Source organism: Miniopterus natalensis, chromosome 16 (genome assembly GCF_054644295.1).
Source record: "Miniopterus natalensis isolate mMinNat1 chromosome 16, mMinNat1.hap1, whole genome shotgun sequence".
In the NCBI taxonomy this organism is placed as follows: Eukaryota; Metazoa; Chordata; class Mammalia; order Chiroptera; family Miniopteridae; genus Miniopterus; species Miniopterus natalensis.
Window position 1 is genome coordinate 43629515 of NC_142096.1, and position 27335 is coordinate 43656849.

General features: G+C 57.3%; 2 protein-coding genes across 5 annotated transcripts in view; one reads left to right on the forward strand and one right to left on the reverse strand.

Moving 5' to 3' along the window:
- Positions 1 to 13752, reverse strand: SACK1H (scaffolding CK1 anchoring protein H). Of its 2 annotated transcripts, none has more exons than XM_087825534.1 (5): positions 13159 to 13752; positions 5836 to 6297; positions 4900 to 5064; positions 4703 to 4827; positions 1 to 4521 (listed from the first exon to the last, which is right to left on the reverse strand). In XM_087825534.1, exons 1-5 carry the CDS (start codon positions 13750 to 13752, stop codon positions 1731 to 1733), a joined length of 4137 nt encoding a protein of 1378 aa, XP_087681660.1. In that variant the 3' UTR covers positions 1 to 1730. The 2 variants fall into 2 exon arrangements, with proteins under 2 accessions (XP_087681660.1, XP_087681659.1); XM_087825533.1 differs by lacking the exon at positions 13159 to 13752 and adding an exon at positions 9469 to 9521.
- Positions 11767 to 27335, forward strand: part of IQANK1 (IQ motif and ankyrin repeat containing 1) — an 18390-nt gene continuing 2821 nt past the window's right edge. Inside the window, exons 1-6 of one of the 3 annotated variants that reach the window (XM_087825535.1) lie at positions 11767 to 11851; positions 15229 to 15318; positions 17499 to 17632; positions 17747 to 17911; positions 17997 to 18188; positions 18469 to 18594. In XM_087825535.1, coding sequence (XP_087681661.1) covers positions 11767 to 11851; positions 15229 to 15318; positions 17499 to 17632; positions 17747 to 17911; positions 17997 to 18188; positions 18469 to 18594 — 792 coding nt within the window. Of the gene's footprint in view, positions 11852 to 15228; positions 15319 to 17498; positions 17633 to 17746; positions 17912 to 17996; positions 18189 to 18368; positions 18397 to 18435; positions 18595 to 19526; positions 19606 to 19676; positions 19864 to 27335 lie in introns of those variants that run through there. The other 2 variants (XR_015715807.1, XR_015715806.1) reach the window with 2 other exon arrangements.

Genomic DNA, 27335 nt, shown 5'->3' on the forward strand with positions numbered 1-27335 from the left:
TATTTTGTGTTCTTGTTTTATTAACATCAAAATGCTAAGAATCACATTTGAGGAGCTGTGTTACTCAGCAAGACATGGGGAATGCAGACAGGAGGCTCCAAGAGCCCCCAGCCACTGGCCTCCAGCGGCCAGAAGGCTCCACTTCCCTCTTGGGCCCTCCCTAAGCACCAGGCCATGTGGAAACATTTGTCAGCAAACTCCAGTTCATCCAGCTCCCCAGACCTTTGTCACCTGGATGAAAGTCCTTGCTGTCACCCCTACCTGGGCAGTTGCTTTGGTAACCAGACTGTGAGCTACCAGCATATGAAAGGGGGCCTAGAGTCAGAACTGCAGCCTTCACTCAGTGCCCTTGTTTCTTAAATCCTTTCCCATTCTGAGTAATAGGGATTCTTACACTTAAAAAACCAGAAGCTATTTGAAAAGAAATAGCAGAGCCCAGCTGGTATGGCTCAGTGGTTGAGCATCGACCTATGATCCAGGAGATCTTGGTTCAATTCCTGGTCAGGGCACATGCCTGGGTTGCAGGCTAGATCCTCAGTATCCCCAATAGGGGGGTGTGCAGGAGACAGCTGACCAATGACTCTCATCATTGATGTTTCTATCTTTCCCTCTCCCTTCCTCGCTCTAAAATTTAAAAACACACAAAAACCACCAAAAAATAAAAAACACAAAACACATTAAAAAAAAAAGAGAAACAGCAGAAACACTCATTTCTGAGTGTTTGTATAGTGCCTATATAGTGGGGAGACTTTCTAAGCATTTGGTGCCAAAATGTCATTCCAAATCAAAGTTACTCTCTGATGGTGAGAAAGATACAAGAAAGGTAAGCAGGAATGTTGGACAGACTAAGTTGGTGACAAAGGAAAGGATGCAGAACACCTCTGCTGGGTACCTGCAAGGCAAGGACCATGCCCAGTGCATGGGACGCAGGACCTCTTGGACCAGTGGGCTGGGGCTCAGGTGCCACTAGACCAAGTCCTCTGCCCCTCACCTGTTCACATACAAACACTCCGCATCCAGCCTCTTTCTGGCTGTGAATGTGTCTGTCAGGGCATGTGGAGACCATTCATGAGGCTGGGACCACACATCATCCATCACCGAGGCCTGGTGCTTGCTGGAGGGGTGGCCAAGTCTGCTTCAGGTCTTGGGGGCAGGGCAGTCCTTATAGGTTCCCTCAGTAGCCCCCCCCCCCGTCTGCAACCATCTCTGCCTCCCTACAGTGAAAGGATGGGCTACCAAGAAAGGGGTCAGGAGGCAGGAGATGGACAGGGCAGGAAGGGAGCCTCCAGTGGCCTGAGATGGAGGTGGAGTCGTGGGCCCTGAGGAGGTGGGAGGCGCAGGGGAAGGATGGCGTGGCCAGGACACAGCAGAGGCAGCAGAGCGGAGGCAGCGTAGCCAGGAGGCCATGAGCAAGGGGAACCCTGAGACACGAAGCCCTGAGTAAACTGGGAACTAAGGCACAAAGACATGAGTCCCTGAGGTGAATGAAGGCCCAAAGAGGACATGAAGTCCAAAGAGATGGAGGAGGCAGATGCCTAAGAATGGGAAGGTGGGGGCCTAGCGACAGGTGCTGGGAGGAGATAGAAGTTGGGCGAATAAGGCATGGGCAGTGAACAGCTGCAGCCCAAGAAGGGGAGGCCAGGGCATCCAGGGGGTGAGCCCCAAGGGGAGCCGAGCTCTGGTTGTGCTCATCCGGGTTCCAAACTGCTGTGGCCTGAGGGCCAGGAGGCTCATTTCTTGCTTTTGAACGTACCCAGGATCTTGGGCATGAACTTGCCCACTTTGCTGTCCCTGGCATCTTCCTCTGTTGGGCCCTCTCCTCCCCCTGGGCCCCCGGCCTCCTCCTTCTTGCAGAAGACCTCAAAGCGGCTGTAGACACGCTTTTCCTTGCGCATGCTCTCCATGCGGCGCAGCAGCCGGTCACGCTCCTCTGCACTGGCTGGCAGTGTGCGGCTCAGTCGGCCTTGTGTCCCCAGACTGTCAGAGCGGAAAATGGCCGAACACTTGTCCTTGTCGGACATGTCAGGGGCCAGGCCGCTGGCAGCTGGTGGGCGGCCTAGCTCAGGGCTGCTGTGGGCCGGGGAGGGGGTGGGGACTCCACGGTGCTTCTGGCCGTGGGCACTGATCTGCTCCAGAATAGCTTTTGTGTCGTCTCGCAGGTTGCTGCTGTACAAGGCATTGGCCGTGGCTGAGGTCACGCGCGCCCGCGGGCCCCGCTCCTCTCCTGTGGCAGCTTCTGTGCTGTCACCCCGGCTCAGTGATGGCCGCTGGGGGCTCTCAGGCTGCCCGTTCTCCTGTGGCGCTGAGAAGCTGCCCTCATCCTCTGTGCGCCGCTCACTCTTAGGGCTCAGCAACTGCCTGAGGCGCAAGGACCCCTTGCGCAGGACCTCCATGGGGCCAGTAGGCGCCTCCTCCACTGGCCCAGTCTTTGGAGACTCTCCAGAGAAGGTAAGGGTGAGGCTGCCCCTGCGCTCTGGCACGGGGGGCACCGGGCTTCCCCTGCGCTCTGGCACAGGGGGCACCGGACTGCTCCTGCGCTCAGGGTAGGCTGAGGTGGGGCTCCCCTTCTGCTCAGTAAATCCTGTGGTTGGGCTGCCTCTTCGAGTGGGAAACCCGGGGGTGGGACTCCCCTTACGTTCGGGGTAGGCTGGGGTGGGGCTCCCTTTTGGCTCTGAGTGGGGCGCTTCCACTGGGGGGCTGTCCCGCCCTTGAGGGGAGGTAGAGAGGCTCTGGGCCAAGAGGAAGCGGGAAGGCAGCCTGTCGGTGCCACTCCGGCCCAGTGTGTCAAGCAGCTGAGTGGCAGTGAGTGTGGCAGCTCCTGGCTGCCGCTCAGCTTCCTGGTGCAGCCGCTGTGTGAAGGAGTCGCGGAGGTCGAGCAGGCAGCTCTCGAGGCTGCGTCGCTCACTCCCTGTGTTCCCTGGCACTGCCACCTCCTCCCCGCACGCCTGGGACACAACAGCCTTGCTATGGCTGGCGGAGGTGACTATGGCTGTACTGGAATCTCGAGCGGGGCCCTTGTACTTCTCCAGAAGCTCAGCCACCTTGGTGGAGGCATTGGAGCGCAGGGCCTCACCCCCAGGGCCCAGCATCTCGTCGACTGCCTGCTCCTTGTGCAGGAGCTGCACCTTTTCAGTGGTGGCCACAGTAGCCCCACCTGCACCCTCTGCCTGCGAAGCAAAGATGAGTGAGGAGCGAAGCCGGGAGCTACGCTGGATCAATGGGTTCAGGCGTGAGCGGAAAGAGTCCTGCTTGGCCAAGCCTGCGTCCTCCAGGCCCTCGCGCTCTGGGCCACTGCCGCCACCACTGCTGGAGCCAGGCACAGGGCCCTTTGCTGGGAAGGACGTGGGCACACGGAAGCCTGAGGGAAGCAGGTCCCCACCAGCCACCCTGCCCCCAGAAACCAGCACATCATCTTCATAGGCCTCAGCCTCCATGGGCGCTGGCAGGCCCTCCTCACCTGTGTCCTCTCCATGGCAACCGCTAAGGTAGGAGGCAAGGCGCCAGTGCCTTAGCCCAGCCCGCCCCTCAGGCCCAACCCTGCGTTCAGGCTCCACCTCCAGCCCAGTCTCAGGGCCCAGCCTCCCTGCTGCCTGGCAGGGGAAACGTTGGCCCACGTTGGGGCGTGGGGCCCCGCCAGGTTCCAGGCAGCGGGGTCCTGACTGGAACCCGGGACCAAAGGCCGGTTCTGAGCCGTGGCGTACCTCACGCGACTCACTGGATGGCACGTAGTCTAGCCGCTGGTGTCCATCCAGGCCAAGCTCAGGGAAGCGTGGCCCGGCACCCAAGGCGAAGTCCTCCGGATCTGTGAAGCCAGGGCGGCCAGCGCGCAGCTTTTCGAACAGGCCCTGTGGGCGCACCGATGCAAACTGTGGGTCCCACTGGTAATGCTGCTGGTAGAGCTGGTCACGGTGGAAGTGGCTGGTCTGGAAGCGGAAGTCGTCACCATGGCTGAGGAATGTCTGTCTTGACACCTGCCGAGCGGCAGCAAAGTTCTCCACCGCACCGGTGCCATCTGCGGCAGCGTAGCTGTGCCGTTTGAAGGAGTCCATCTCCAGGTGCCGTGCCTGGAAGAAGCCCCGTGGGCCTGCGAGCTCAGCACCTGGTCCGGCCTCTGTGTCCCACCGTCGTAACTGTGGCCGCAGCCCTGCATGAGGCTCCAGGGCACCCCCAGGCATCCGCTGCGGCTCCTCCCGGCGGAAGGCTGACAGGAAGTGGCGGTCAGGGTCGAGGAAGGAGGGGAAGCCTAGGCTCTCTTCCCGAGCCGGTGGGAACAGGAGGTGTGCTCGTTTGGGAAAGGGGAAAGGAGTTGGTGCCCCGGCCACCTGGCCGCCCATCAGGGGCCCAGCCCCAGAGTACGGAGCCAGGGCATAAGCATCCATGCGGGCCAGCGCCCCAGCCGCGGGCACCAGGGGCTCAGACTGTGCAAAGAGGATGCGGAACTCTTCATCGAAGCTGGAGACCAGCTCACCCTGGAACACGTGGGCCAGGCTGCGGTGGATCTTCTCGAAGGACCACATGAAGCTGGGGGTGGGATAGGGCTAGAGTCAGGGGAGGGGGCGGGACTCAGCAGCCTGTGGCTGGGGTGTAAAGTCTGCAGAAATGCAGGGGAGGGCAGGCTGGGCGGTGCTGTGATGGGCTACAGGAGGGGTTCTGGAGAGGAGGCCATGGGGCGGGGAGGTGTTGGGGCTTCAGGGCTGCGCACCTGTAGCTCCCACTCATCACCACGGCACAATCCACCAAGAGGAACTTCTCCTTCACGTGGCCCTTGAAGGACTTCCCAGTGCGGCAGTAGTAGGTGGGGCCTGCCACAGTGCGCACTCGCAAGAACTAGGGGGAGAGAGGCATTAGGTCTCTGCGGTGGGGTTTCCCGCCTTCCCTGCACCTCCCCAGGTCACTCACATCCACATGGTGCAGGCTGACACGGCACTTGTCCGCCATGTCCAGAAAGTGCTGTGCATTCATCTCGTCCAGCAGAATGTAGACTGGGATGCGGCGGGCAGCGGCCTCCAGCACTTCGCTGAGAAGGTCCACGTCTGTGAACATGTCCATCACTACGGCCACCACCTGCGGGGGTTGGGTCAAGGACCAAGGGAAGAACCCTCTGCTCTCCCCACCATTCTCTAGCCACACCTCTCAGCCCAGTGATCCTCTGAATCACCCACAAACTGAGCAAAATAACCACTAGCCCATCCCAGGGGAGAGTAGGGCCATCAGGGAATGGGGTCAGGAGGAGGGGCTATCAGAAGGGATGTGGGGCTGCTGGCCAGGTGGGTGGCCCATGGAGCCCTAGGTAGGCACAGGGCCTGCATCCTGTTGGGGAAGGGCTGTCCTGCTGGGGGTGGGTGCTCACTCCTGGGCAGATCCCTGGATGGGGCAAAGGTAAGGTGAGTGAAACTCCTGCAACCCCACCTGCTCCACAGATGTCTGAACCCCTGACCCTTGGGCAGAGGCAGGAGTCTTTAGCATTTGGACCTACAGCCTGCCTCTGTGGTTTAACAGGCCCCTTTGCTGCTTGCCAACTGCTTGGTGAGGGGTAAGAAACCCTCAGTTGGGTCAAGGGCAGGACTAGAGGTAATTTTATGAACAACAGAGCTTGGCCAGGAGAGGGCCCAACCATCCCAGAGTCCCTGAGTACTGCCCATGGCCACAGACAAGCAAACCTATGTAGAGAAAACAGCCTGCAGCCTGGGATAAGCCAACCCTTGGCGACCCTAGGAGTCTGCCAGGAAATCCTTGCTGAAGCTCGCCTCACCCTCACCCCTAAGCTGGTAAGCTCATCTCTCTCACTCCTCAGGCTGCCCTCTCCCCCTGCCCACTGAAGTCCACAACAGGCACCTGCTGGGCAGAGCGGATCATCCTGCGAGCCTCGTCCTTGATGCTGGGGCTGTCGGGCGGCGGTGGCTGCACCAGTGTTGTGACTTCAGTGCCCTGGAAGCCGAAGGTCAGGGGCCAGCCCAGGTCGAGCTCAGGCACCGCCTGGTCCGAGTTCACGGGCCAGTAGGTACCCGAGGAGCCATCCATGTCCACGTTGGGAGGGCTGCCTTCAGGGGGCTCCTGGGCAACATGTTGTGGGGGCTGCAGGTGGCGGCTCACGTGGTCTAGTTCCTCAGGACACAGGAAGGCAGGTGCCCCCTCAGAAGCCAGGAAGCGGCTGTAGGCCTCTGGCCCGCCCTCAGCCAGTGCATCTACTGCCAGGCGGTAATACTCTTTGTAATGAGGTGGCAGGTATCCTGGTGCCAGTGGGTTGTCTCCCTGGGAGGAGCTCTGGGAGCGACGGGCCATGATGGGGCCAGGGGCCTGGGGGAGGGGCAGGAAAACGCATTACCAGGGCAGGGGCACTGAGCCCACAGCCCTCATGCTCAAGTGTGGACACACTGTGTAAGGGCTGTCTGAGACCTTGGGTGTGCTGGGAGTTCTGCCCAGGCCTGGAGGCTTTTAGGGCACCCCAAGACCCTAGGACCCTAGCTGGGAGACATCAGAGGAGCCATGCAACTAGGGCCCTTGCTCTCACCAGGACCCAGGGAGAGCCTTGCGCTCCAGGTTCCAGACGGGCTCCACACAACCCCTACTCAGGGTTACTTTATATCTTCAGCGGCCCCACTCACTTCTGCTTTGGGGACCCTTCCTGCCATAATATTAATATTTTATGACTGTTGGTATAAAGAAAACCTAATTCAGTCTAGGTTCTTTATTATGATATTATTTTTCTTCTGATTTTATGACAATGCTTTTTTGTGGGTCCCTGGCACTCTGAGAACTAGACAAACTGAGTGGCCAACTGCCTGTCCCTGGTGCTGGGCCTTGGGGCCAGTTGCCTTGCCTTCCTGGCTCCTTACCTCCACCATAGTATTCAGCTGTCAGGGCTGACCAGATACCATGCCTGGCCCAAGGTGAGCTCAGTATAGAGCCTGTCACTACATTAGTCTAGCCAGAGAACAGTTAAGCTCCACCCACAGCCAATAGCCACACCTGCACCCATCCTACAAGGTCTCACACTCAGAGTCCCAAGGTTCTAACCTACCCTGCCCTTTGACCCGCCCCTCCCTACAGCCCTGCTTCACACTCCAGCAGACCTGGGCTGCCGCTTCCTCCTCCAGGTGAGCTGAGTCCTGACCCAGCCAAGCCCAGCCCTGTGTGGCAGCAGTGATCTTTCCTAGTCATCACTGCCCTACTCACTGCTTTGTTCCAGATGAAGTCACAGCCCTTTGCTGTGACCACCAGGCTGTCCTGGGTTCTGAATGTGCCTCTCCAACCATACCGCTCACATCAACTTCACAGCTGCCTGCCTAGGTGGAGGCCTCTCCTGAGCTCCCAGAACCCATCTACCCACATCCCATAACATGGATACCTGTTCTCCTACCCCAGGAGGAGAGCCCCAGGCACTGCTCACCCCACCCCTGCTGCTCCTGCCTAGCTCTAGGCTCCTGGATGTATTTTTTTGTTTGTTTGTTTTTAATATATCTTTATTGATTTCAGAGAGAGTAAAGAAGAGGGAGATAGAAACATCAATGATGAGAGAGTCATGGATTGAGCCCACAACCTGGGCACGTGCGCTGACCAGGAATCGAACCCTGATCGCCTGGATCCTAGGTCAACGCTCAACCGCTGAGCCACACCTGGCCGGGCTAGGCTCCTGGATGTTGATCCTGGCTGAGGGAAGCAGTTCTGCCCCCTCCTCACATGCAGTTGGCTGAGGCTGCCTGGAGGGGTCAGGGCTCTGTTGTGTACAATGAACTGGGGAAACTTTCTGGTCCACCTTCCCTGGGGATGGGAGGTGTAGGATACCTGTGTGCCATTCAGTTTACATTGGGCAGAGCTGCTACCTGGTCCCAGGGACAGTTGCTGACATTCCTTTGTGTGGGGATACTGTCCTGACAGCCCACAGTTGCACAGGGGTGGCCATACAATCCTCATTGTACAGAACCAAATTGAGGAATACCATATGGGGGTGTGAAGGGTGGGCCTGTCCGACTGTACCAGGGTCTGTGTCTGACCACAGTGTGTGGGGGAGTGCCTCACGCTGATTACAATGTGTGGGGATGTCACACTGTATCTGACCACAGTGGGGAGGTGCCTCACACTGTATCTGACTAGCATGTGTGGGGTGCCTCACATTATATCTGACCAGTATGTGTGGGGTGCCTCACACTGCATCTGATCACAGTGGGGGGCAGGGTCTCACTGTATCTGATCAGTGGGGGGGGGGTGTCTCAAACTACATCTGACCACAGTGTGTGTGTGGGGGAGTTCTTGCACTGGATCTGATCACAGTGCTGGGGAGTGTCTCACACTGTATATGATGGGGGACACTGTGGTATGTGGCTACACAGGGTCAGTCTGACCATGCAGGGCTTGATGGCACTTTCCATGTTGGGGCAACACACTAAAGAGGGAAGGGGGTCCAACACAAACTGCCCAGATTGCATGCAATGGGGGTTGGAGGTATCCCATGGTGGGTGAAGAACCTTCTCATCAGACAGGACTGGTTGGGAAGGTGGCCCTGCTCAGCCTCACATGGCAACACCACCACCTCAGTGTCCTGTTCCTCTGCTGGTTTCCTTTCATGGGTGTCTGCACACCCTGAACTGTGGAATGTAAAGTGGCCATTCCTCAGCCCGAAATGTGGAACCTCAACCAAGTGCCTCCCCACACATTTGCCTACTGCCACCTGCCTTCGGGGAGGGAAGGGTTCTTTTCCCAATGACTCAGCAAGAATCAGCTTCCCGGTGCTGACCTCTGACCTCAAGCCAGCCGGTGTCCAGGGGGCTCAGGGCTCCAGTGGGCTTGCACTAGGGACTTCAAGACCATGGACCTGTCCCATCTGGCAGGAGGGAGGTGTGGGGCTAAGGCTCGCGGGTGGGGACAGTGTGCCAAGTATGGAAGGGCGGGCAGGAGGAGGGTCCCCGAAGGCAGGACTGCGGGGTATTAGGAGCCCGGAAGGATTCCAACGGATGGGCTCACAGACTGGAAGTCCAAGAGCTGTACTTTTAGGAGCGCTCACCACAGAGTTGGCGGGCCCCAGGGAGTTAGCGGGGCCTGGGCGAGCGTCCCACTCCCCCACCCCAGTCCCAGGACGCGAGCACGAGAGGGCGGGGGCCTTCCGCTCTCCCGACACCCCAGGTAGGGAACCCGACGGGCCCGGCGCCGAGGCGCCTGGGCGGGGCACCCCTGGGGAGGGTCCAGGCCGGCCCAGCACTCCCCCCAGGCCCCAGCCCGCCTCAAGGGCGGGAGGGCGTCAGGGCCGCCGGCGCCCGGGCCCCTTCCCACTCCGCTCCTCCTGGGCCGGCCTCGCGCGAGGGCGCCCCCGGCCCGCCGTCCGCCCCCCCGCGAGGCCGCCCGCCGCCCGCCGACGGGCTCTGGGCCGCGCAGCCCCGAGGGGGGCCGCCGGCGAGCCGCGACGTGGGGGCCCGCGCGCCCACCCTCCCGCGCGCCCCGCCCCGCCCCGCGCCCCGCCGGGGAGGGCCCTACCTGGCCAGGTGCGCGGGGTCTCGGGACGAGGACAGCAGGAGCCGACCGCCGCCCAGCGGCTTCGCGGTCCGGTCGGTCCGGCAGCCACTCCCTGCCGCGGCCCGCCCGCCGCGCGGCCTGATTCACGCGCCCGCCCCCGCCCCGCCCGTTCCCGCCGCCGGCCTGCCCGGGCAGCACCTGGAGGCGGGGCGGCCCCACCCGCGGCGCGCCCGCATTCCTCCGCCCGCCCGCCGCCGCGCCGCCGCCCCGCGCGCCCCGGGGCCCCCCCGGCCCCGTCGGGCCCCCCGGCGGCGCGTCCGGGAAGCCCCGCCCGGCGCGCCCGCACACGGCCAGAGCCCCGGACCCCCATCAGTTCACCGGAGGCTCGAGGTCCCTACGCTTGACCCCTAACCCTCGCCCCGGAAGTGGAGGTCACTGGGAAGTTCCGGCTCAGTCGCTAGGAAACGGGCCGGCTCGACGCGAGGGGCGGAGCTTCTGGTCGCGGCCGCGGCAGGTGAGGCGGGCGAGGCTGCGGGGCGTGGCCGGGCCGGGGCCGCGGGGCGCTCCCCGCAACACCCCGCCGCCCCCGCCCCGGCCGGCGCAGAGGCCCCTCCCGCGCACACTGACTTCGGCGAGAACCGGGGCCCCTGCGGGTGCTCAGGAGCCCTGCTCGCATCGACCCCACGCTGACACCCATCCCTGTAGGGAGCCACACACAGGGGACACTAGTCCACAAAAATGGGCCCTTTTGCGGCGGGTGTGGCCCAGTGGTTGAGTGTCACCCGTGAACCAAGAGGTCCCCAGGTTGATTTCGGGTCGGGCGCGTGCCTGGGCTGCAGGCTGATGCCTGCAGGGGGCGTGCGGGAGGCAGCTGGTCGATGTTTGTCGTCCATGTTTCTCTCTCCCTCTCCTTTCCTTTCTATTTCAAATCAGTGAAAACTTATTCTTAAAAATGGACCCCACACCTACACCAACCCCCACACACATTTTCTGGCCCCCACAGGCCACACACACAGGCTCAGGGTGTTCTGCACCCCCCCACATGGTCAGGGGACACGCACACACACTGACCCTCACACACCAGTGCCCACACATATAGGGGACCCTGCACACACCAGCCCTTCTGCCACGAACATGGGACCTCACAGGCAGACAGGAACCCGCACATAGGCGGGAAGTACGTGCACACCAAGTCCAACACATGCCTGTTACTCGGTGTCCACCCACAAGCAGGGGACCCACATTCACTGACCTCCACACAGGGACCCTCCAGAACTCTGCACACATAAAAGGCCCTGTGGGAACACTGAAAAGCCCCCCTACACCAGGGACCCTGCGAGCACCAACCGCACAGGAGGGGACCCCACTCACACGGAGCCCCACATGGACACCTTCCCTCCACGCACACAGTGAAGCCCTCAGCTGCCCCTAGGTGCCTCAGTCCTGCCAGTGTACCCCCAAACACTGTGGACCCTGCTCAACCTGTTTCCCATCAGACCCTCCCTTAGGGCCCCCGCCAGCCCCCCAAGCACTTTCCACTGTCACAGCGCCTCAGCCCCCCCCTGTCAACCTTGTCACCTTCCTCCTCACCCCTCTCCGTGCCAGACCCCGTTTTCTCAGTTTTCAGGGTCATTCTGTCCCCAAACACAGCAACACTCCAGCGGAGCCAACATGGTGGGCACAGGGCATGGGGTCAGACCAGTGCCCAGGCAACAGTGCTGCAGTGGGTTACCTGGCAGTGGGGGAGGTTGAGGGGACCCCGACCCAGCTTGGGGTAGGGCAGGTCTCCCAGAGACATAAACTTTGGGGTCAGTCAAGCAGACCAGGGAGAGGGGTGTGGCTTCCAGTCCCTAACAACACCTGCCAAGGCCAGGCTAGAAGGAGGCTGGGTGTGGAAGGGTGAGGGGACTGGGGCTGGGCTCCAGCTTGTGCATTAAGACAAAACTTGTCCGGCTGGCAGCCCAGTGGTTTGGAGCAGGGAGATGGGTACGGGACACCCCACCCTGGGGGTTGTGGTCAGGTCCTGGGACTGGAGGATGGTTGAGCCAGGGGTGGAGGGGGCAGGTGAGTGAGGGTGAGGGGGATGAGCTATTGCCAAGCATTCCCAGTCAAGCTGCTGGCACACACACAGCAATAACCAGGGTCAGACAGGTGGCCAGGAAGCCAGCAGGGTGCTCTGTTAGGGCACCTGCAGTCCTTTTTTCCCATTTGGCACCTGCTGACTGTCCACCGGGCCCAGGGAGTGTGTAGTGCTGTTCCCACTGCCCCTGCCACTCTGAGCACACCCTTCCTGATCTTTCCTACCTTCCCTCTAGCAGCATGAGCAGTAAGAAGGGGGTGCCCAAAGCAGCATCAGGAAAGTGGCAGACATCCCTCCCTGGAGCCAAGCCCAGAGCCTCTGCTGGTGAGTGAGCGTGCCTTCCAACCTCCAGGGCATCCCACTCAGACCCTAACTTGTGAGACCCTCTACGCAGCCACCCGGGACACTCCGCCTGAGAAGACCCTCTCCCCTGAGTTAGGCGTGGGTGTGGTAGACTGAGGACTCAGAGCTCAGATGTCCATTCCAGGCCCTGGGGGTGGGGTCAGGGGTCGGGGGCCCAGGGGCAGTATTCAGAGGAGCACAGCTTTAGAACACATGGAGATGGGAAGCAGGTTCTGAAACAGCAGGGTCTGAATCTGTGTTGGGGAGTCTCAGACTAAGTATGTGGTCCACTCTGACCCTTTACTCTGACTCATGGCTATCCCATGTTTTTCCCTGCCTGCTGCTGTTCTCTCAGGCCACCCTCTCCATAGCACTTCCAAGCTGAATGGGGACAGCTTGTCCTGGGTTCAGTCCTGCTGTGAGTCAGGAAGGGCACCTCCTGCCATGCCCACCCCCACTGGTTGTCACTCCCCTTCTCTGAGTTCCATTTCTTCTCTGTCCCGGCACTCATCGGAGATTTTGCTAAGATGCCAACCCCATCCAGGCTGCTGCTCCAGGTTCCTCAAGCACCCAGGCCTGCATGGGGGTCTGTGCTTGCTAAGAGAGAGCCTACCCTATTCTCCAGAAGCAGCCCTTCCACTTGGAGTGGGCCCGCTGAAGACCCGAGACCTCAGAGGGCTCCAAGGTCATAGTACCTGGCTGGATGGTGGTTACTGCTCTTCAAGCCAAGCTGGGGTTAGGCCTTAGTTCCCCTAAATAGCCCCAGCTGCGTCTGAGACAGCAGCCTTCCTGGAATGAGGATGACGGGCCCAGGTGCTGCTGGCTGCTTCCATGATGAAGCCCTGGAACACGGCACACTGCAATACATACGGGGGTGGCAGGGGCACCTGGAAGCTGTGCTGGGGCCTGTTCTTCAGTTCTGCTACCTGCCTCCTGTCCACCTAGCCTATCATCCTATCCACCCCAAACACTGCCCTGGACAGCACCTGGCCAGGATACCTAGGGCCTGTGCAGGAACACCTGTGCCTCAATCTCCCTGAAGAAGCACACTACCTGGGCACCCTCTGCCTGTCAAGCATTGGCCTGAGGGAGCGTGCTCTGGCGTGGCCTTTGCAGTGTCCTGCGCAGTAGGCGCCAACCTCACTTTGAAAATGTGAAATAGGCCCACAGATGTCCCGCAGCCAGCCTGCCTCCCAGCCCTCTGCAGGTACCTATAGGTTATTCACATGGTCACCACACCCCCCAGATTGTCAGAGCCTCTGCCACCCCCATGCCCCCCCAGGCCTTACCTGGCCTTGTGTCTGCAGCACCTCAAGGCCCTCGCTCTGGAGTTGCTCCAGGGCCATGGCCAGCTCCATCCCCTCCATGCGCACCCAGGCCTGCTCTTCCTGGAGCTGCTGCAGCCACAGCTGTTCCTCCTGCCACAGCTGCTCCCGCCACAGTTGCTCCTCCTGCCACAGCTGCATCTGCAGCTGGACCTGCCTTCGACGGTCCTCCAGCAGCAGCTGCTCCTGGGCCAGGCACAGCTGGACCTCGTGGAGCCTTAGCAGCTCGGGGCCCAGGCTCCGTGTGAGGCCCACAAGCCGGTGGTCTTCCATGTCCTCCTGAGTGGGGACTAGCACCAGCTCAGACCCCAGAGCAGTGGCCTGCACTGGCCTCTCCACTGCCTGTGGGTGCTCTGGCCTGGCCACTTTGGGGTGTCCCTGGGGAGCTGGTTTGCTGCTGGTCACGTGCCCCACAGGGGCCACCCCTGTCTCCTCCAGAGGGCCCCCTGCGTCAGGGGGCGGGGGCTTGGCCTCAGGGCCCTGCTGCCCTGTGGCCTGTTGTGCCCTGCCTGCCCTCCTGGCCCGGGGTTTTCGAGCTCGGTTCCGTTTCCCAGACATGGCCCCAATCCTGCGTATGCTCCCCAGGGGCCCTGGCTCATTGGCAGGTAGCCTGGATCCTGTGGGCCCAGAGGGCAGCCCCTGAGGCCACGGTGCGCCCTCTGTGACTGCTGCCCCTCTGCCTGCCCTACCCCTTGGCTGGGGCCCACAGCGCTGCAGCTCCGGCCCTGGCTCTGCCTGTGGGCCTCATGAGCCGACTTGGCGGGCTAGGCCACACCGGGGAGTTTATAGGGACTCGGCTGCGGTGGCTCAACCGGCACAGAGTCTGACTAACGTGCTGACACAGGGCGCAGGACTTTACGGGCCACAGGCCTCACTGGCCAGACTGGGAGGGAGACTGAGAGAAACTGGAGGAGGTGACTCTCCACAGCCAGACTGCAGGCTGTGTATAGGGCGAGTCTAGTCCTGCCCAGGGCGGGCACCCCACCCAGTTCCACCCCTGATCTTAAGACTCAAACTCCAGCCCACAGGGCCAGGAGCTGCATCCCCTACCGTGCTGACTATCTTGACAAGGCCCCCATTTGCCACAGACAGTGCAACCCAACTAGCACAGGAGACACTGGCCACGGGCCACACTGAGCACCAGCCCCCCAGCCAGCACAGCGGAGAGGCCCTTGGCCCCAGCCGCCAGCGTACTGTGGAGTGATGGACCCTTTGGCCCAGCCTGGGGGGCTCCCATGCGCCCAGGTTGCCCTGGTGGCTGGTGGCACTCACTAGGCCCTGAAAGCTCCATCTTGTGGACTGAGGTGGGACAGCAGGAAGGTCCAGCCTGCCCTGGGGTGCAGGTGTGGCAGGGGCTCAGAGGCCATCCTGGTTGGGGGTCCAGGTGTTTTGCCCACAGAAACAGAGCCCTGAGGAGCCCCAGCCAGCCTTTGGATGGGGGGACGCAGGGCCAGCTTGAGTTCTAGCGTCCCCTGCGCTTCCTGTTGGGAGGGAGGCTCCAGAGGCTTCCACCCCAGCGTTTCCCCAGCCTGGGGCTGCTGACTCACACCCACGCCCAGGGCCCCATTCCAGCCAGCACTACCACACTGGCTGGACTGGTTTGCCTGGCCTAGCCCTGCCTGCACCCCCCCCCTTCAGCCTTTGCCCCAGAGGCTCAGGGGGGCGACAGACTGCCGCCGCAGAACATGGGTCGATGCACAGAAAGGAGGAAGGGCCTCTGGAGGGAAAAGGCACTGGCGTGGGGCTGTGTTAGGGTGGGGAGGCAGGCAGTGGGGTGCCAACCTGGGCATCGCCACTCCTGGGCTCACCAGAGCCTGGGGCTTCAGGGCCCAGGTGCAGGGCAGTCCTGCAGCACGTGTGTGGCCTGTATTTGCTGTGCAGGACGCGGCCTGGTCGCTCATTAAAGCTGTTGCATGGGTGGGTGCCCCCTAACAACCAGGACACAGCTGCCCTACAGGTGACCCATAAATGCCTCCTGAGGCTGAGGAGGTGGGATGGCCCACACACCAACCTCACTGATACACCCCCACTCAGGGAAGCCAGGAGAGAACCGCCAGTTGCAGAGGAAGACTGGCCAGCGGGCGAAGGGACCTGCGCCCCCTGAATACCCAGAGGCCCCTGCAGGTGAGAGCCACGCCCATGCAGCCCCTCTTTGGCCAGGTGAGGATGGGGAGGACTCAGGGCTGGCTGTCAGAAAGCAGGCTGTCCTGGGCTGGGTCTCACTGGTATGCATGAGTGCATGTGTGCATGTGTGTGAGTACGTGTACCTGTATGTGCAGGTGCATTGTGCAAGTGATCAAGTATGAATGTGCATGTATGTGAATGACTGCATGTGCTCATGGGGTGAGCATGTCCCTCCCGGCAGCAAGTGGGGAGCCCTGTTTTTTCTCCTCCCACGGCCCCAGCCCCTGCTTTTTGGTGAGGGCTGGGCTGGGCAGGTAACACCGTGTACCTCCCAGGGGTGCGGCCTCTCCGGGAGCCTCCTCCTTTCACCCTCCAGCACCCTGAGCTTGGGGGCCACGTTCCTTCCACCTGGATCACCGGACATGGTGCTGTCTGCTCTGGGTGCCGTCGCCCTCTGGTGGCAGGAGCTAACCTCGGGGAGGGCATCCTAGCGATGGGAGCCGAGGCACTGCCTCAGTGACCCCCAAGCTTCTCTAGCTCCTTCCTGGGCACCTGCCTGGGGCCTCTGTCTTAGCCCTGTCTTTCCTGTGCAGCCTCCATTGTGACCTCCAGAGCTATATTTTTACATGAACCTCCCCCTTTTGTTCCAAACCCAGACTCAGCTGCTACTCAGCCCTCTCCTGGGTGTCCTCAAACCCCACAGCGCATCCAAACACATACCGATCATCCCCTTGTCCTCCCTATCTGGTCCCCCAAGACTGCTCCCAGTGACACTGTGCCCAAGCCTCCACTCCCACAGACAGTGTGTTCTCGGCTCCCCCACTCCACTTCTGCCCTAGAGCAGGTCTTCTTGCCTCCTGACCCAGTGGGCTCTAAACTGGTCTTCCACCTCCGTTTTACTTCTAGTCTGTTCTCTACAGAGGAGTCAACATTGGGTCTCATGCACATTTGACCCTTCTTAGTGGTGGCCTTACCCCCAGGTGAACCCCTGGTACCACCTGTTACTTTTGCCCCACCCAAGGACCAGGATAGGGAGCCTGACCTTGTCTGAGGACAGTGGTGAACTTCAGAGATTTGTGACATCCTGACTGTTGATTTTTTTATAAAACCCAAAGATATGCTTATTGATTGTTTTTTTAGAGAAAGGGGAAGGGGGGAGAGAGAAGCATGGATGTGAGAGGGAACATTGATTGGTCGCCTTCCCATACGTGTCTGACCAGGGGTGGAACCCACAACCCAGGTATGTGTCCTGATCAGGAATCGCACCTGCAACCTTACCATGTACGGGATGGTGCTCCAACCAACTGAGCCACCCGGCCAGGACCTGACTGTTGATTTTGTAGAAGCTTGAGTGTTCAATTCGGGTTGGGGCTCTGGGAGTACACAGCAGGGACAGTAGAAATGTGATTTATTGGAAGAACACCCAGTATCGAGATTGGGGCTTGGGAGCAGGTGCGGGACATGGGCCAGGTCAGGCCCCAGAGAAAGTCAGGTTAGATATCCCTTCTGTCACCAGAGGCCAGCACCACTGCTGTACTCTGCAAGTCCCTGCAGCCTGCACTGGGGCGGCCCTCTGGTTGTCAGGGAATGAGGGACAGACAACCCCTCCCATTTTGGTTTTTGTGGTGGGAAGTGGGCTTCCACCAAGTTCTCCAGAATGACATCCGACTTTCAGCAGGCCAATCGACCCTTCTTGAAGGCCAGTTGCTCTGTGGGACGAGCAGGGGCTGGGGTGGAGCATGGAACCCAAGGGCCCTGGGCTCCCTCTTCTGAGGGCCTGTTGGCTCATGGCTGAGACCTCGCCAACCTCTGCCTTTTCAGCCGGCCTCTGGGTGTGGTGCCTGAACACCTTTGGGGGCTCAGCCCAGTGGGGCCCACAGTGGCTTCTCTGCCCCAGGCCATTTTTCTTACCTTCCCTTGGCCTCCTGCTGGGATCATGTCCCAGCTGTCTGGGAGGGGGACCATCTGGGATGGGGACCTGAGTCCTCCGGCCTCGTTTGCTCTCTGTGTGGCTGGACCGTTCTGGCTGGGTTTGTGGATTTAGAATATTGGCCCTTTAGTCAGGTCAGAAGGGGTGGCCTGCTGCACCGGCTATGCTAACACAGGTGCGTGGGAGCCCAGCTGCTGCCGACCACAGCTTGGAGGGGGTCCTGGATCCATGAATCCTCTCCCCACCCCAGGGCCAACTGCAGAGGACCAAGCGGCCACTGTCATCCAGTGTGCCTTCCGGCAGCTCCTGGCTAGAAAGGAGCTGGCCCTCCGCCGGCAGGAGCACGCGGAGTATCTGGAGCAGATGGAGAAGCTGCAGAGGGAGGTGAGGCCGGGCCAGGGCCAGGATCCCAGGGATGGCGCCCCAGGGAGCGGACCGTGACATCAGGGGTGGGAGCTCGGGACCGGGGCCGGGACCTTAGGGCTGTGTCCCTGGCAGGCCTTCCTGGCCCTGGCGCACCGGGAGCGCGAGGCCGCGCGGCGCCGGCGGGAGGCGGCGGCGGCGGCGGAGCGGCGGCGGCGGGAGGAGCGGCGGCGGCAGGCGCGCCTGCGGGAGGCCGCCTTCGACGGCAACCTGGCGGAGATCGCCGCTGTCCTGCGGGAGGTCGGGGGTCGCGGGGGCTGCCGCAGGGCGCGCGGGACCTGGCCTGGGCGCAGGTGGACGAGCTGCTGACCTGGCCTGGGCGCAGGTGGACGAGCTGCTGACCAGCGAGGGCGTGGGCCACGACGAGGCGGGCCTGGCGCGGCGGCGGCGGCGGCGCGTGGCCCTGCTGGAGAGCGAGGACGCCGGCGGGAACACCCCGCTGTCCGAGGCGGCGGCGGGCGGGCAGCCCCTGGCCATCCAGCTGCTGGCTGAGCAGGGCGCCAGCCCCAACTGCAAGGTGGGCACCTGGGGAGCTGCTGGCTGAGCAGGGCGCCAGCCCCAACTGCAAGGTGGGCACCTGGGGAGCTGCTGGCTGAGCAGGGCGCCAGCCCCAACTGCAAGGTGGGCACCTGGGGAGCTGCTGGCTGAGCAGGGCGCCAGCCCCAACTGCAAGGTGGGCACCTGGGGAGCTGCTGGCTGAGCAGGGCGCCAGCCCCAACTGCAAGGTGGGCACCTGGGGAGGCAGGGCCCCAGGGTGGCACTGGGTGCGGGCCTGGCTCAGGGCACCCTTCCTGCAGGGTGCCTTTGGCCGGTCGCCACTGTACCGAGCAGCTTTCGGGGGCCACCTAGAGGCTGTGGAAGTGCTTCTGAAGCTTGGAGCTGACCCCCGGGTGTACGCGGAGGACGGGAGCACCCCCGTGCAGGTGGGAGCAGAAGGGGGGGCATCATTCCCCACAGGAACCAGGAGCTGGTGGCCCTGCTCTGACCCTTCAGGGTCACCTGCAGTCAAGACCGTAGTTCCTTCTGGTTTCTGCGTGCCACCTCCGGCTAGGGCTCTCCCGCTGTCCCTGGACCCTGGCATCTGCCTTGGGAAATAGTGTTCCCCTTGGGGGTGGGGAAACTGAGGTCGACTACTTCTGGAGTTGGGCCCACTCACCTGGCCCCTCATTCTTGGCACATCCTGTTTCTGCAATCCCAGCGCCCTGGGCTCCTGGGGAACTACCACATCAGCCACACTTTTCCCAGTGTGGGGCCCTGCTGGCGACAGGGTGCCTGGGCTTCTCCCAAGCCCCTATAGGCCAGTTCCTATGGGCCTGTGGGAGCATCAAGAAGCCAAGTGGCCAAATTCTACTTCCTTAATTTCTTTAAGTGAATCTGACTTGAACCACAGGCCATGTCCCATCTCAGTCTTCTGTTTCCCATCCCAGCTGTGAAGCCCCAGGGTTGGCCTGGGGTCTGCTGGTGGACCCCCACCTCCACATGGGGGCTGCCAGGGTCTTTACTCAGCTGGTGACCCTGTGCCCAGGGCCCCCTCTGAAACTGGACACAATAGGTCTGGGCTGCCTGTTGCTACTTGCCAATTAAGCAGAGACGGGGTTGAATCATATAAGGCCGTTTATTCCAATAATGCCCGCAGTATGGGAGAGCAGCAGGGCACCCATGAAAATCCGCTCCACCCCTGCACTGCCTTAAGCCATGAGCCAGCTGCTCCTATGGGGCAGAAGGACAGAGCTACATGGGGAAGTGGGCAAAAGGAGTAAGGGTGGACACAGTGGTTACAGGTTATGGGAAATGCGGGCTGGGGGGTTTGCAAAAGGGTGGGGTGCCTCTGGGACCACTTTGTTTCCGAAACAAGGTGGTTAATCTTCCCATGATGACGGCAGGTGAGGACAATGGACCTCGTCCCGACTGCCCGGGGTTCAGCCCTCAGCCAGGTGAGAATGTTATTTTCAGAGAGAGTGAAGGAGAGGGAGAGAGAGAGTCACTGATCAGCTCCTTCCTGCAGGCCCCCCACCGGGGATGGAGCCTGCTTGAAACCCTGGCATCTGCCTCGACTGAGAATCAAACCTTGACCTCCTGGCTGGGCGTGCTTAATATTTTTTAAAACTATAGCTAACGGTCACACTCAACAGAGCACGATCAACATCACTGCCCCTAGCACCTCCGTTCCTCGACTGCCTCTCAGGATGCTGCTCTGGGGTCCCCTCTCCCCGCCTGCCCCCCAGGGCCCTCGACTTCCTCTCTTTAATACCCAGGAGGTGGGAGACAGCTGAACGCTTCTGGTCTCACAAAGGGAGTGAGGCCAGGAAGACAAGGGCCTGGCTGCTGCCTCAGGGCGGCCTGCCCACTGCGCCTGCGGGTCAAGATGGTACCCAGCCTCTGCCTGAAGGGTGTCGATGTTCGCACCCAGCCGGTGCCTGAGGGATGAGGGGCACGGTGGGCCAGGGAAGCGAGGGTGGGTCGTGGGGACAGAGCTCAGAGGAGAGCAGCACACGGGGTGGGGGAGGGGTGGGCCAGAGGCTCCTGGGGGACACGGCACCAGAAAGGACAGTCTTCTCAACAGATGGTGCTGGAGCATCAGGACATCCACAGGCAAAGAGATGAACCTGACCTCCCGCCTTGTACCAAAACTGACTCAAAATGGATCATGTATTTAAATGTAGAGTGATAATACCTTTAGAAGAACACAGGTTAGGAGAACACAGGACCCAAGAACATCTTCAGGACTTATGGCTCGGTAAAGAGTTCTTAGATCAACAATGGACTTCATCAAAATGTAGGACTTTCACTCCGTTAAGAAGAAAAAAGGCCTGGCTGGGTGGTTCGGTTGGTTGGAGCACCGTCCATACCCCGAAATGTGGTGGGTTCAGTTCCCAGGCAGGGCACACGCCTGGGTTTTAGGGTTGATTCTCGGTTGGGGGTCATGCAGTGCATTCCCCACTGGAGGCGACTGACTGATGTTTCTCTTTCACATCAATGTTAAAAGGAAGATGGAAAGACAAGCCACAGACATGAAACACTGCCAACCGCACATCTGAAAGAGGGCCCACACCTGGGATACACAAAGAATTCCCAAAACTTGACAGCTAATGGATCTACAGTCTGGTTATAAAGTGAGCAAAGGACATGAAGGGAAATTTCACTTAGGAGGGTGCAGTGACGGAAACAGACATGTCACATTCAACAGCATCACACACCCGGCAGAAGAGCTGGAGTTAAAAGCAGGAGGCAGCACCTGCTGGTGAGGATGCAGGGAACCCAGAGGGAAAGTGAGATGGGGCAGCTACATGTTCTGGAAAACATTTCTTAAGAAAACGAACATTTACTGTGTGACTGAGTGATCGTGCTTCTGGGCATTCATTCCAGTGAAGTGAAAACTGTCTGCACAGCAAGGTGTAGCCACAGCTTTCTGTGCAGTCGCCCCAAACCGAAGCCACCTGTGGGTGGCAGGTTAACAAACTGAGTCTGTCCGCAGCAGGGTTACTTGCTCCTCGGCAAGGAGGTGTGTCTGTAACGAAACAGCACCTGGAAGGCACCACACTGAGTAAGAAATCCAACCTCACAGGTTACAAAATGACAGGATTATGGCGATGGGACCAGCAAGTGGTTTATGGGGTTGAGGACGGAGCAGGGAAGAAAAAGGGGGAGAGGTGGCTGTGGCCAGAGGGGTGACACGAAGGAGCTCTGTATTGGGGCCGTGCTGGTGGTTACACAAATTGACATGTGACTACATCCACACACAAAGGAACGTGTGTAAAATTGTTGCAATGGAACAAGCAGGGTTTGTGTGATGTCCGTGTCCTGGTACATGTATTGTACCAGTAAGACACCATCGTTGGGGGAAACTGGCTAAGGGTACACGGGAACCCTTCTGTTGTTGCGACTTCCTGTAAATCTATCATTGTTTCCAAATAAAAATGTAATAGTTACCAGGTATGCAAGGAAACAGGAAATATACTCACAGTGAAGCATGAACTCAACCAATCAAGTGACTCAGAGATGACACAGGTGACAGAATTAGTGGACAGTCACATTGAAACTTACAACTACCATCCACAAACACCCCCATCTCTATTTCTACACACTCCTAAACTTCTAGAGATGAAAACTATGCCTGAGATGAGAAATACGCCAGATGGGATTAATGGCAGGATAGACATTGAAAAAGTATATTAGTTTATTTGAAGATGCAACAGAAACTATGCAAAATGAAACAGAGAGCAAGAAGGTTGGGGGAAAATATGAACAGCAATTTCTGCTTCCAGGATAGAGTGACAGGGCCCTGACTGACCCTTCCACCTGGTACAACAGAACGGAGGTGGAACCTATGAAACATGATCTTCAAGAACCTGGACATCAGGGAATAATAAATCAGTGGTCCCCAAGAGGCTGGACATGAGCCAGGTGATTGCCCAGCTTACCATGTGAGAGAATCCCAGGCTGGGTGAGGCAGGCAGCGTCCAGGCAGAGCCTGGCCATTTCCTGAGTTAAGGAGACAGGGTTCAGAGTCAGGGTTCCCAAGGCAGCTTGTGACTGCAGGCATCCATGAGAAGAGACCTGTACAGAGGAAGAGAGCTGTAGAGGTGTGCAAACATCTTCAAAACTGAAGGCAGAATAAAGACCTCTGTGGCCTGGCTGGTGTGGCTCAGCAGTTGAGCACTGGCCTAGGATCCAGGAGATCGCGGTTCAATTCCTGGTCACGACACATGCCCGGGTTGTGGGCTTGATCCCCAGAGGGGGGCGTGCAGGAGGCAGCTGATCAATGATTCTCTCTCATCATTGATGCTTCAACTCTCTCTCTCCCTCTCCCTTCCTCTCTCTGAAATCAATAAAAACATATTTGAAAGAAAAATAAAAGACCTCTGTGAACATACAAAAGCTGAAAGAACCAATCACAAACAGACTCAGACTATAAGACATGTTAATGCAAGTCCCACAGGTAGATGGAAGGCACACCAGTTAAAGATGTTTCCACACAGAGGAATTAGAGACACTAAAAAGGGTGTCTACACAGGCACATATATAAGATATGCTCTCATTGTTTAAATTTATTGAAAAGATAATTGAAGAAACAAAAGTAATAGCAATGTGTTATGGAGTTTTATAACATATGAAGATGTACACACTGAAAATTGCACAAATTATAGTTGTTTGGCTCAGCTGTGTGACAAAATATGAAGTCTGGGAGGGGGAACTGGAAATATATTGTTTCAGGTTCTTATATGTGAAGTGGTATAGCCTCACTGGAAGGTTGATTGTGGTAAGTTACAATATGTACTGTAAACCCTAAAGTAACTACTAGAATATCAAGAGTTGTAGCTAATAAGACAACAAAGGAGATTTAAAAAACACACAAAAGCAATCAAAGGAGGCAGAAGAAGATGAAAAGGGAAATAAAGAACAGATGGGACCCGTAGAAAGCAGTGGGTTTTAAACTCAGCTGCATCAGTAATCTCATTAAATGTACCTGGTCCAAACACCCCAATTAAAAGGCAGAGATTGGCCCCAGCTGGTGTGGCTGAGTTGGTTGGAGTATCATCCTGTGCACCAAAGGGTGGTGGTTTCCATTCCCAGCCAGAGCACATACCCAGGTTGCAGGTTTGATCCCTGGTCAGGGCCCATGTGGGGTGTGGGGGGCAACCAATCAGTGTTTCTCTCTTACATCACTGTTTCTTTCTCCTTCCTTCCTCTCTCTAAAAAGCAATAATAACAAAGAGGCAGAGATTGTCATTTTGGATTTACAGACAGAATCTTACAGATAGAATCCAGTTATATTCTGTTCATAAGAAACAAACTTTATTTTATTTATTTATTTATTTATTTATTTATTTATTTATTTATTTATTTAAAATCAATTCTTTTTTTAAAAAATATATCTTTATTGATTTCAGAGAGAGGAAGGGAGAGGGAAAGAGAGAGAAACATTAATGATGAGAGAGTCATCATTGATTGGCTGCCTCCTGCATGCCCCCAACTGGGGATCGAGCCCGAAACCTGGCCATGTGCCCTGACTGGGAATTGTATTGCGATCTCCTGGATACTAGGTCGACGCTCAACCGCTGAGCCACACCCAGCCGGGCACAAACTTTAAATATAGACATATATAGGTGAAAAATTATGGAAATAAATATGCCACGATAATGCTAAACATAAGAGAGCTGAAGTGACTATATTAACATCAGAAAAAGCAGACTTCAAAACAAAGAATCATTTCATAATGACAAAGGGATCAATTCCTCACCAGGACATAAGGATCCTAAGTGTTTATGCAGCTACTAACCAAGACCAAACACATGGAGCAAAACCCAGTAGAGCTACAAGAAGAAAAAATCCACTATATAGTAGCAGATTTCAACACCCCACCTCAGTAATTGGTGAAACAAGTAACGAGTAACCATCCCTGTATCATTCATCTCTCCACTGTCCTCGTCTTCATAGATGTGCCCATTTGGTCCAGCCTATGCCCAGTAGCTGATTTACTTTTTTATCCATTTATTCTCTCATTGAGTCATTTGTTCATAAATGTATCAGTCTATCCACTCATCACTAAATCTGTTTTACCCTCACATCTTAAACCATCCTTTATTTATTAATTTATTGACTATTAATTCAAACATCCATCTCTCCATTTATACACACATTTATACTGTTTATTTGACAGACGATTCTGAAAAGGCAGGCACCATGTTTAGTCCACAGCTCTGTTCTCAGTGTCATACATCTTGGTTGTCACAGGAAAGGTACTCAAAAATTGTGTTGAACAACTGAACTAATCCATCAGTCCATGTACGCATTTGCTCAACCGTCATCCATGATATCCCTTCATCTATTGATTTTTAAAATTTATCTATTTACTATTTCATCTATTTATTCACTCCATTAATTCAATAATCATTCTTGTATTATTCAATCCATCAATATTTTATTTTTTAAAAAAAATTTATCTTTACTGTTGAGAGTATTACAGGTGTGTCCCATTTTTCCCCCCAATTGACCCCCTCCACTTCACTCCCACCCCCTCCCAGGTCTTCATCCCATTATTGACTATGTCCATGGGTTATGCATATATGCATATAACTTCTTTGGTTAATCTCTTCCCACTCTCCACCCCCTTCCCTCTTCCCTCTGAAATATGATCGTCTGTTGCCTGCGTCAATGTCTCTGGATCTATTTAGTTCGTCAGATTTTTTTGCTCATTAGCTTCTTCTTAAAGAAGACCCTTCAACTTTTCCTGTAGTGCTGGTCTGGGGGTGATGAACTCCTTTAGCTTTTTCTTATCGGGGAAGCTCTTTATCTGACCTTCAATTCTAGTTGATAGCTTTGCTGGGTAGAGCAATCTTGGTTGTAGTTCCATGTTTTTCATCACTTTGAATATTTCTTGCCACTCCCTTCTGGCCTGTAAAGTTTCTGTTGAGAAATCAGCTGACAGTCGTATGGGTGACCCCTTGTAGGTAACTAATTGCTTTTCTCTTGCTGATTTTAAGATTCTCTCTTTGTCTTTAACCTTTGGCATTTTAATGATGATGTGTCTTGGTGTGGGCCTCTTTGGGTTCCTCTTGTTTGGGACCCTCTGTGCTTCCTGGACTTGTAAGTCTATTTCTTTCCCTAGGTAGGGGAAGTTTTCTGTAATTATTTTTTCAAATAGGTTTTCAATTTCTTGGTCTCTTTCTTCCCCTTCTGGCACCCTAATGATATGAGTGTTGGGCCTCCTGAAGTTGTCCCAGAGGCTCCTTATACTATCTTCATATTTCTGTATTCTTTTTTCTTTTTGCTCTTCTGGTTGGGTGTTTTTTGTTTCCTCATGTTCCAAATTGCTGATTTGATCCGCAGCGTCCTCTACTCTGCTGTTGATTCCCTGTAAATTATTCTTCATTTCAATTCATTTAGCCTTCATTTCAAATTGGTACTTTATTATGTTATTGATTTTCTCAGTTATTTCCCTAACAGTCTGCTTAAACATCCTTATAACCAAAATTCTGAACTCTCTATCTGTTAGTTTGCTTGGATCTATTTCATTTAGTTCCTCTTCTAGAGATTTCTTCTGTTCTTTCCTTTGTGACATGTTTCTTTGCCTCCACATTTTGGCTGCTTCCAGGTGTTTGTTTCTATGTGTTAGGTAGAGCTGCTGTGTCTCCTGGAATTTGTAGAGTGGCTTTGTATAGTAAGTGTCCTGTAGGGTCCAGTGGCTCAACCTCCCCAGTCACCTGAGCTGGGCCTTCTAGGTGCTCCCGTGTGTGGGCTGTGTGCACTGTCCTGTTGTAGTTGAGCCTTGGTTGCTGTTGGGTCCCTGGGAGGAATTGACCCCCAAGCCAATCGGCTGTGAGGACCAGCTGCAACTACAGCCAAAGAGCTGCTGTGCTGGAGACTCCCCTATGGATCAGGATTTACTTCAGTGGAGCTTTGGTGTTCACCAAGTGTGCCCCTTGAGTGTGTCACTCGTGGATGTGGTAGGGTTGTAATCCAGAGTGGTCGAGTCTGACCACCAGATGTACTGTCTCAGGGGCCTCCGGGGAGGTGCAGAGTCAGCCTGTGCCAGTGCCTTGCCCAGGGCCACCCAGCATGAGCTACACAGCAAACCGTAGTTGGCTGCTACTTGTGCTGGGCTTTGGGGTGTCCAGGAGAGGCCAAGCCATGAGCCAGGGCAGGCTGCCGCTAGTGCCAGGCCTGGGGCCGCTTATCAAGCCATATGGGGCAGTTGTTGCTTGTTTGAGAGATGTTAAGAAAGTCCTAATCATGAGGCTGGAGAGGCCACTTGCACAGAAAAGCCCCTGGAAATGGCCTGGATGAGCTGCAGGTGGGGAGGGGCGGGGCCTCCGGGAATCACAGGGCGGGGCCAAAGGTGTGAGTGAGGTGCTGGCGATTCAAATATGGCGCCTGCCTGCCGGCTGTGTGGGGGGAGGACTCGCCAAAGGAGCCACGGCCTCTGCCAGCCCTTCTGCCTGGGAGGAAGCTGCCCCTCCAGCTCTCGCCCCAACTTCAGGCAGGTTAGTTCCTCCCCAAGTGTCCCAGGTCCTTTCAAGCTGCTGCCCGGCGCTGGGCTCCGAGGGAGCGCATCTGGATGAGTCCGTGCGCGGCCCTTTGAGAGGAGCTGCTGGGGCTCCCGCAGCCTCCGCGACTCTCAGGGACAGTCCCCGCTGGTTTCACAGCCCGAAGGTGTGGGACATCTCTTCCTGGCCCTGGAGCCCTGGACTGAGGGCCCGATGTGGGGCTGGGACCCCTCACTCCTCTGGGAAACCTCCCCTTCGGAGATTCCCTTGTGGGTTAACCCGAGGCACCCGGTGTGGGCCCCGGCGCATCTCCAATTCAGCCCTGATCCGCCCGCGTCTCCGCCCCTCCTACCGGTCTCAGTGCTTCCTCAGTTCCCTGGTTGTGGGGCTTCTGTTCAGCCAGATCTCAGGAGGCTCTGAGTGATGGTGGTTCTGTATTTTAGTTGTAATTTTGATGTGGTTGCAGGAGGCGGTGGGAGCAGCTGTTACGCCTCCAGCTTGTTTTTCCTCAGGATATCATTTGCCTCTATTAATATTTTCATCCACTCATCTTACTCATAAATTCACTCATTACACTATTTTTCTTGCTTTTTAAAATTTTATTGATTTAATAGAGAGGAAGGGAGCAGGAGAGAGAGAGCAACATCAATGATGAGAGTCATTGATGGGCTGCCTCC

Excerpts from the sequence above, each read along its gene's own strand:
- SACK1H (XM_087825534.1), bottom strand. The coding sequence starts at position 13,752 with ATGTCTGGGAAACGGAACCGAGCTCGAAAACCCCGGGCCAGGAGGGCA. Across the intron at positions 6,298-13,158 it reads TGCTGCAGACACAAGGCCAG|GCCCCTGGCCCCATCATGGC; the intron begins GTAAGGCCTGGG and ends CCCCTCCCCCAG. Across the intron at positions 4,828-4,899 it reads TCAGCCTGCACCATGTGGAT|TTCTTGCGAGTGCGCACTGT; the intron begins GTGAGTGACCTG and ends CTCTCCCCCTAG.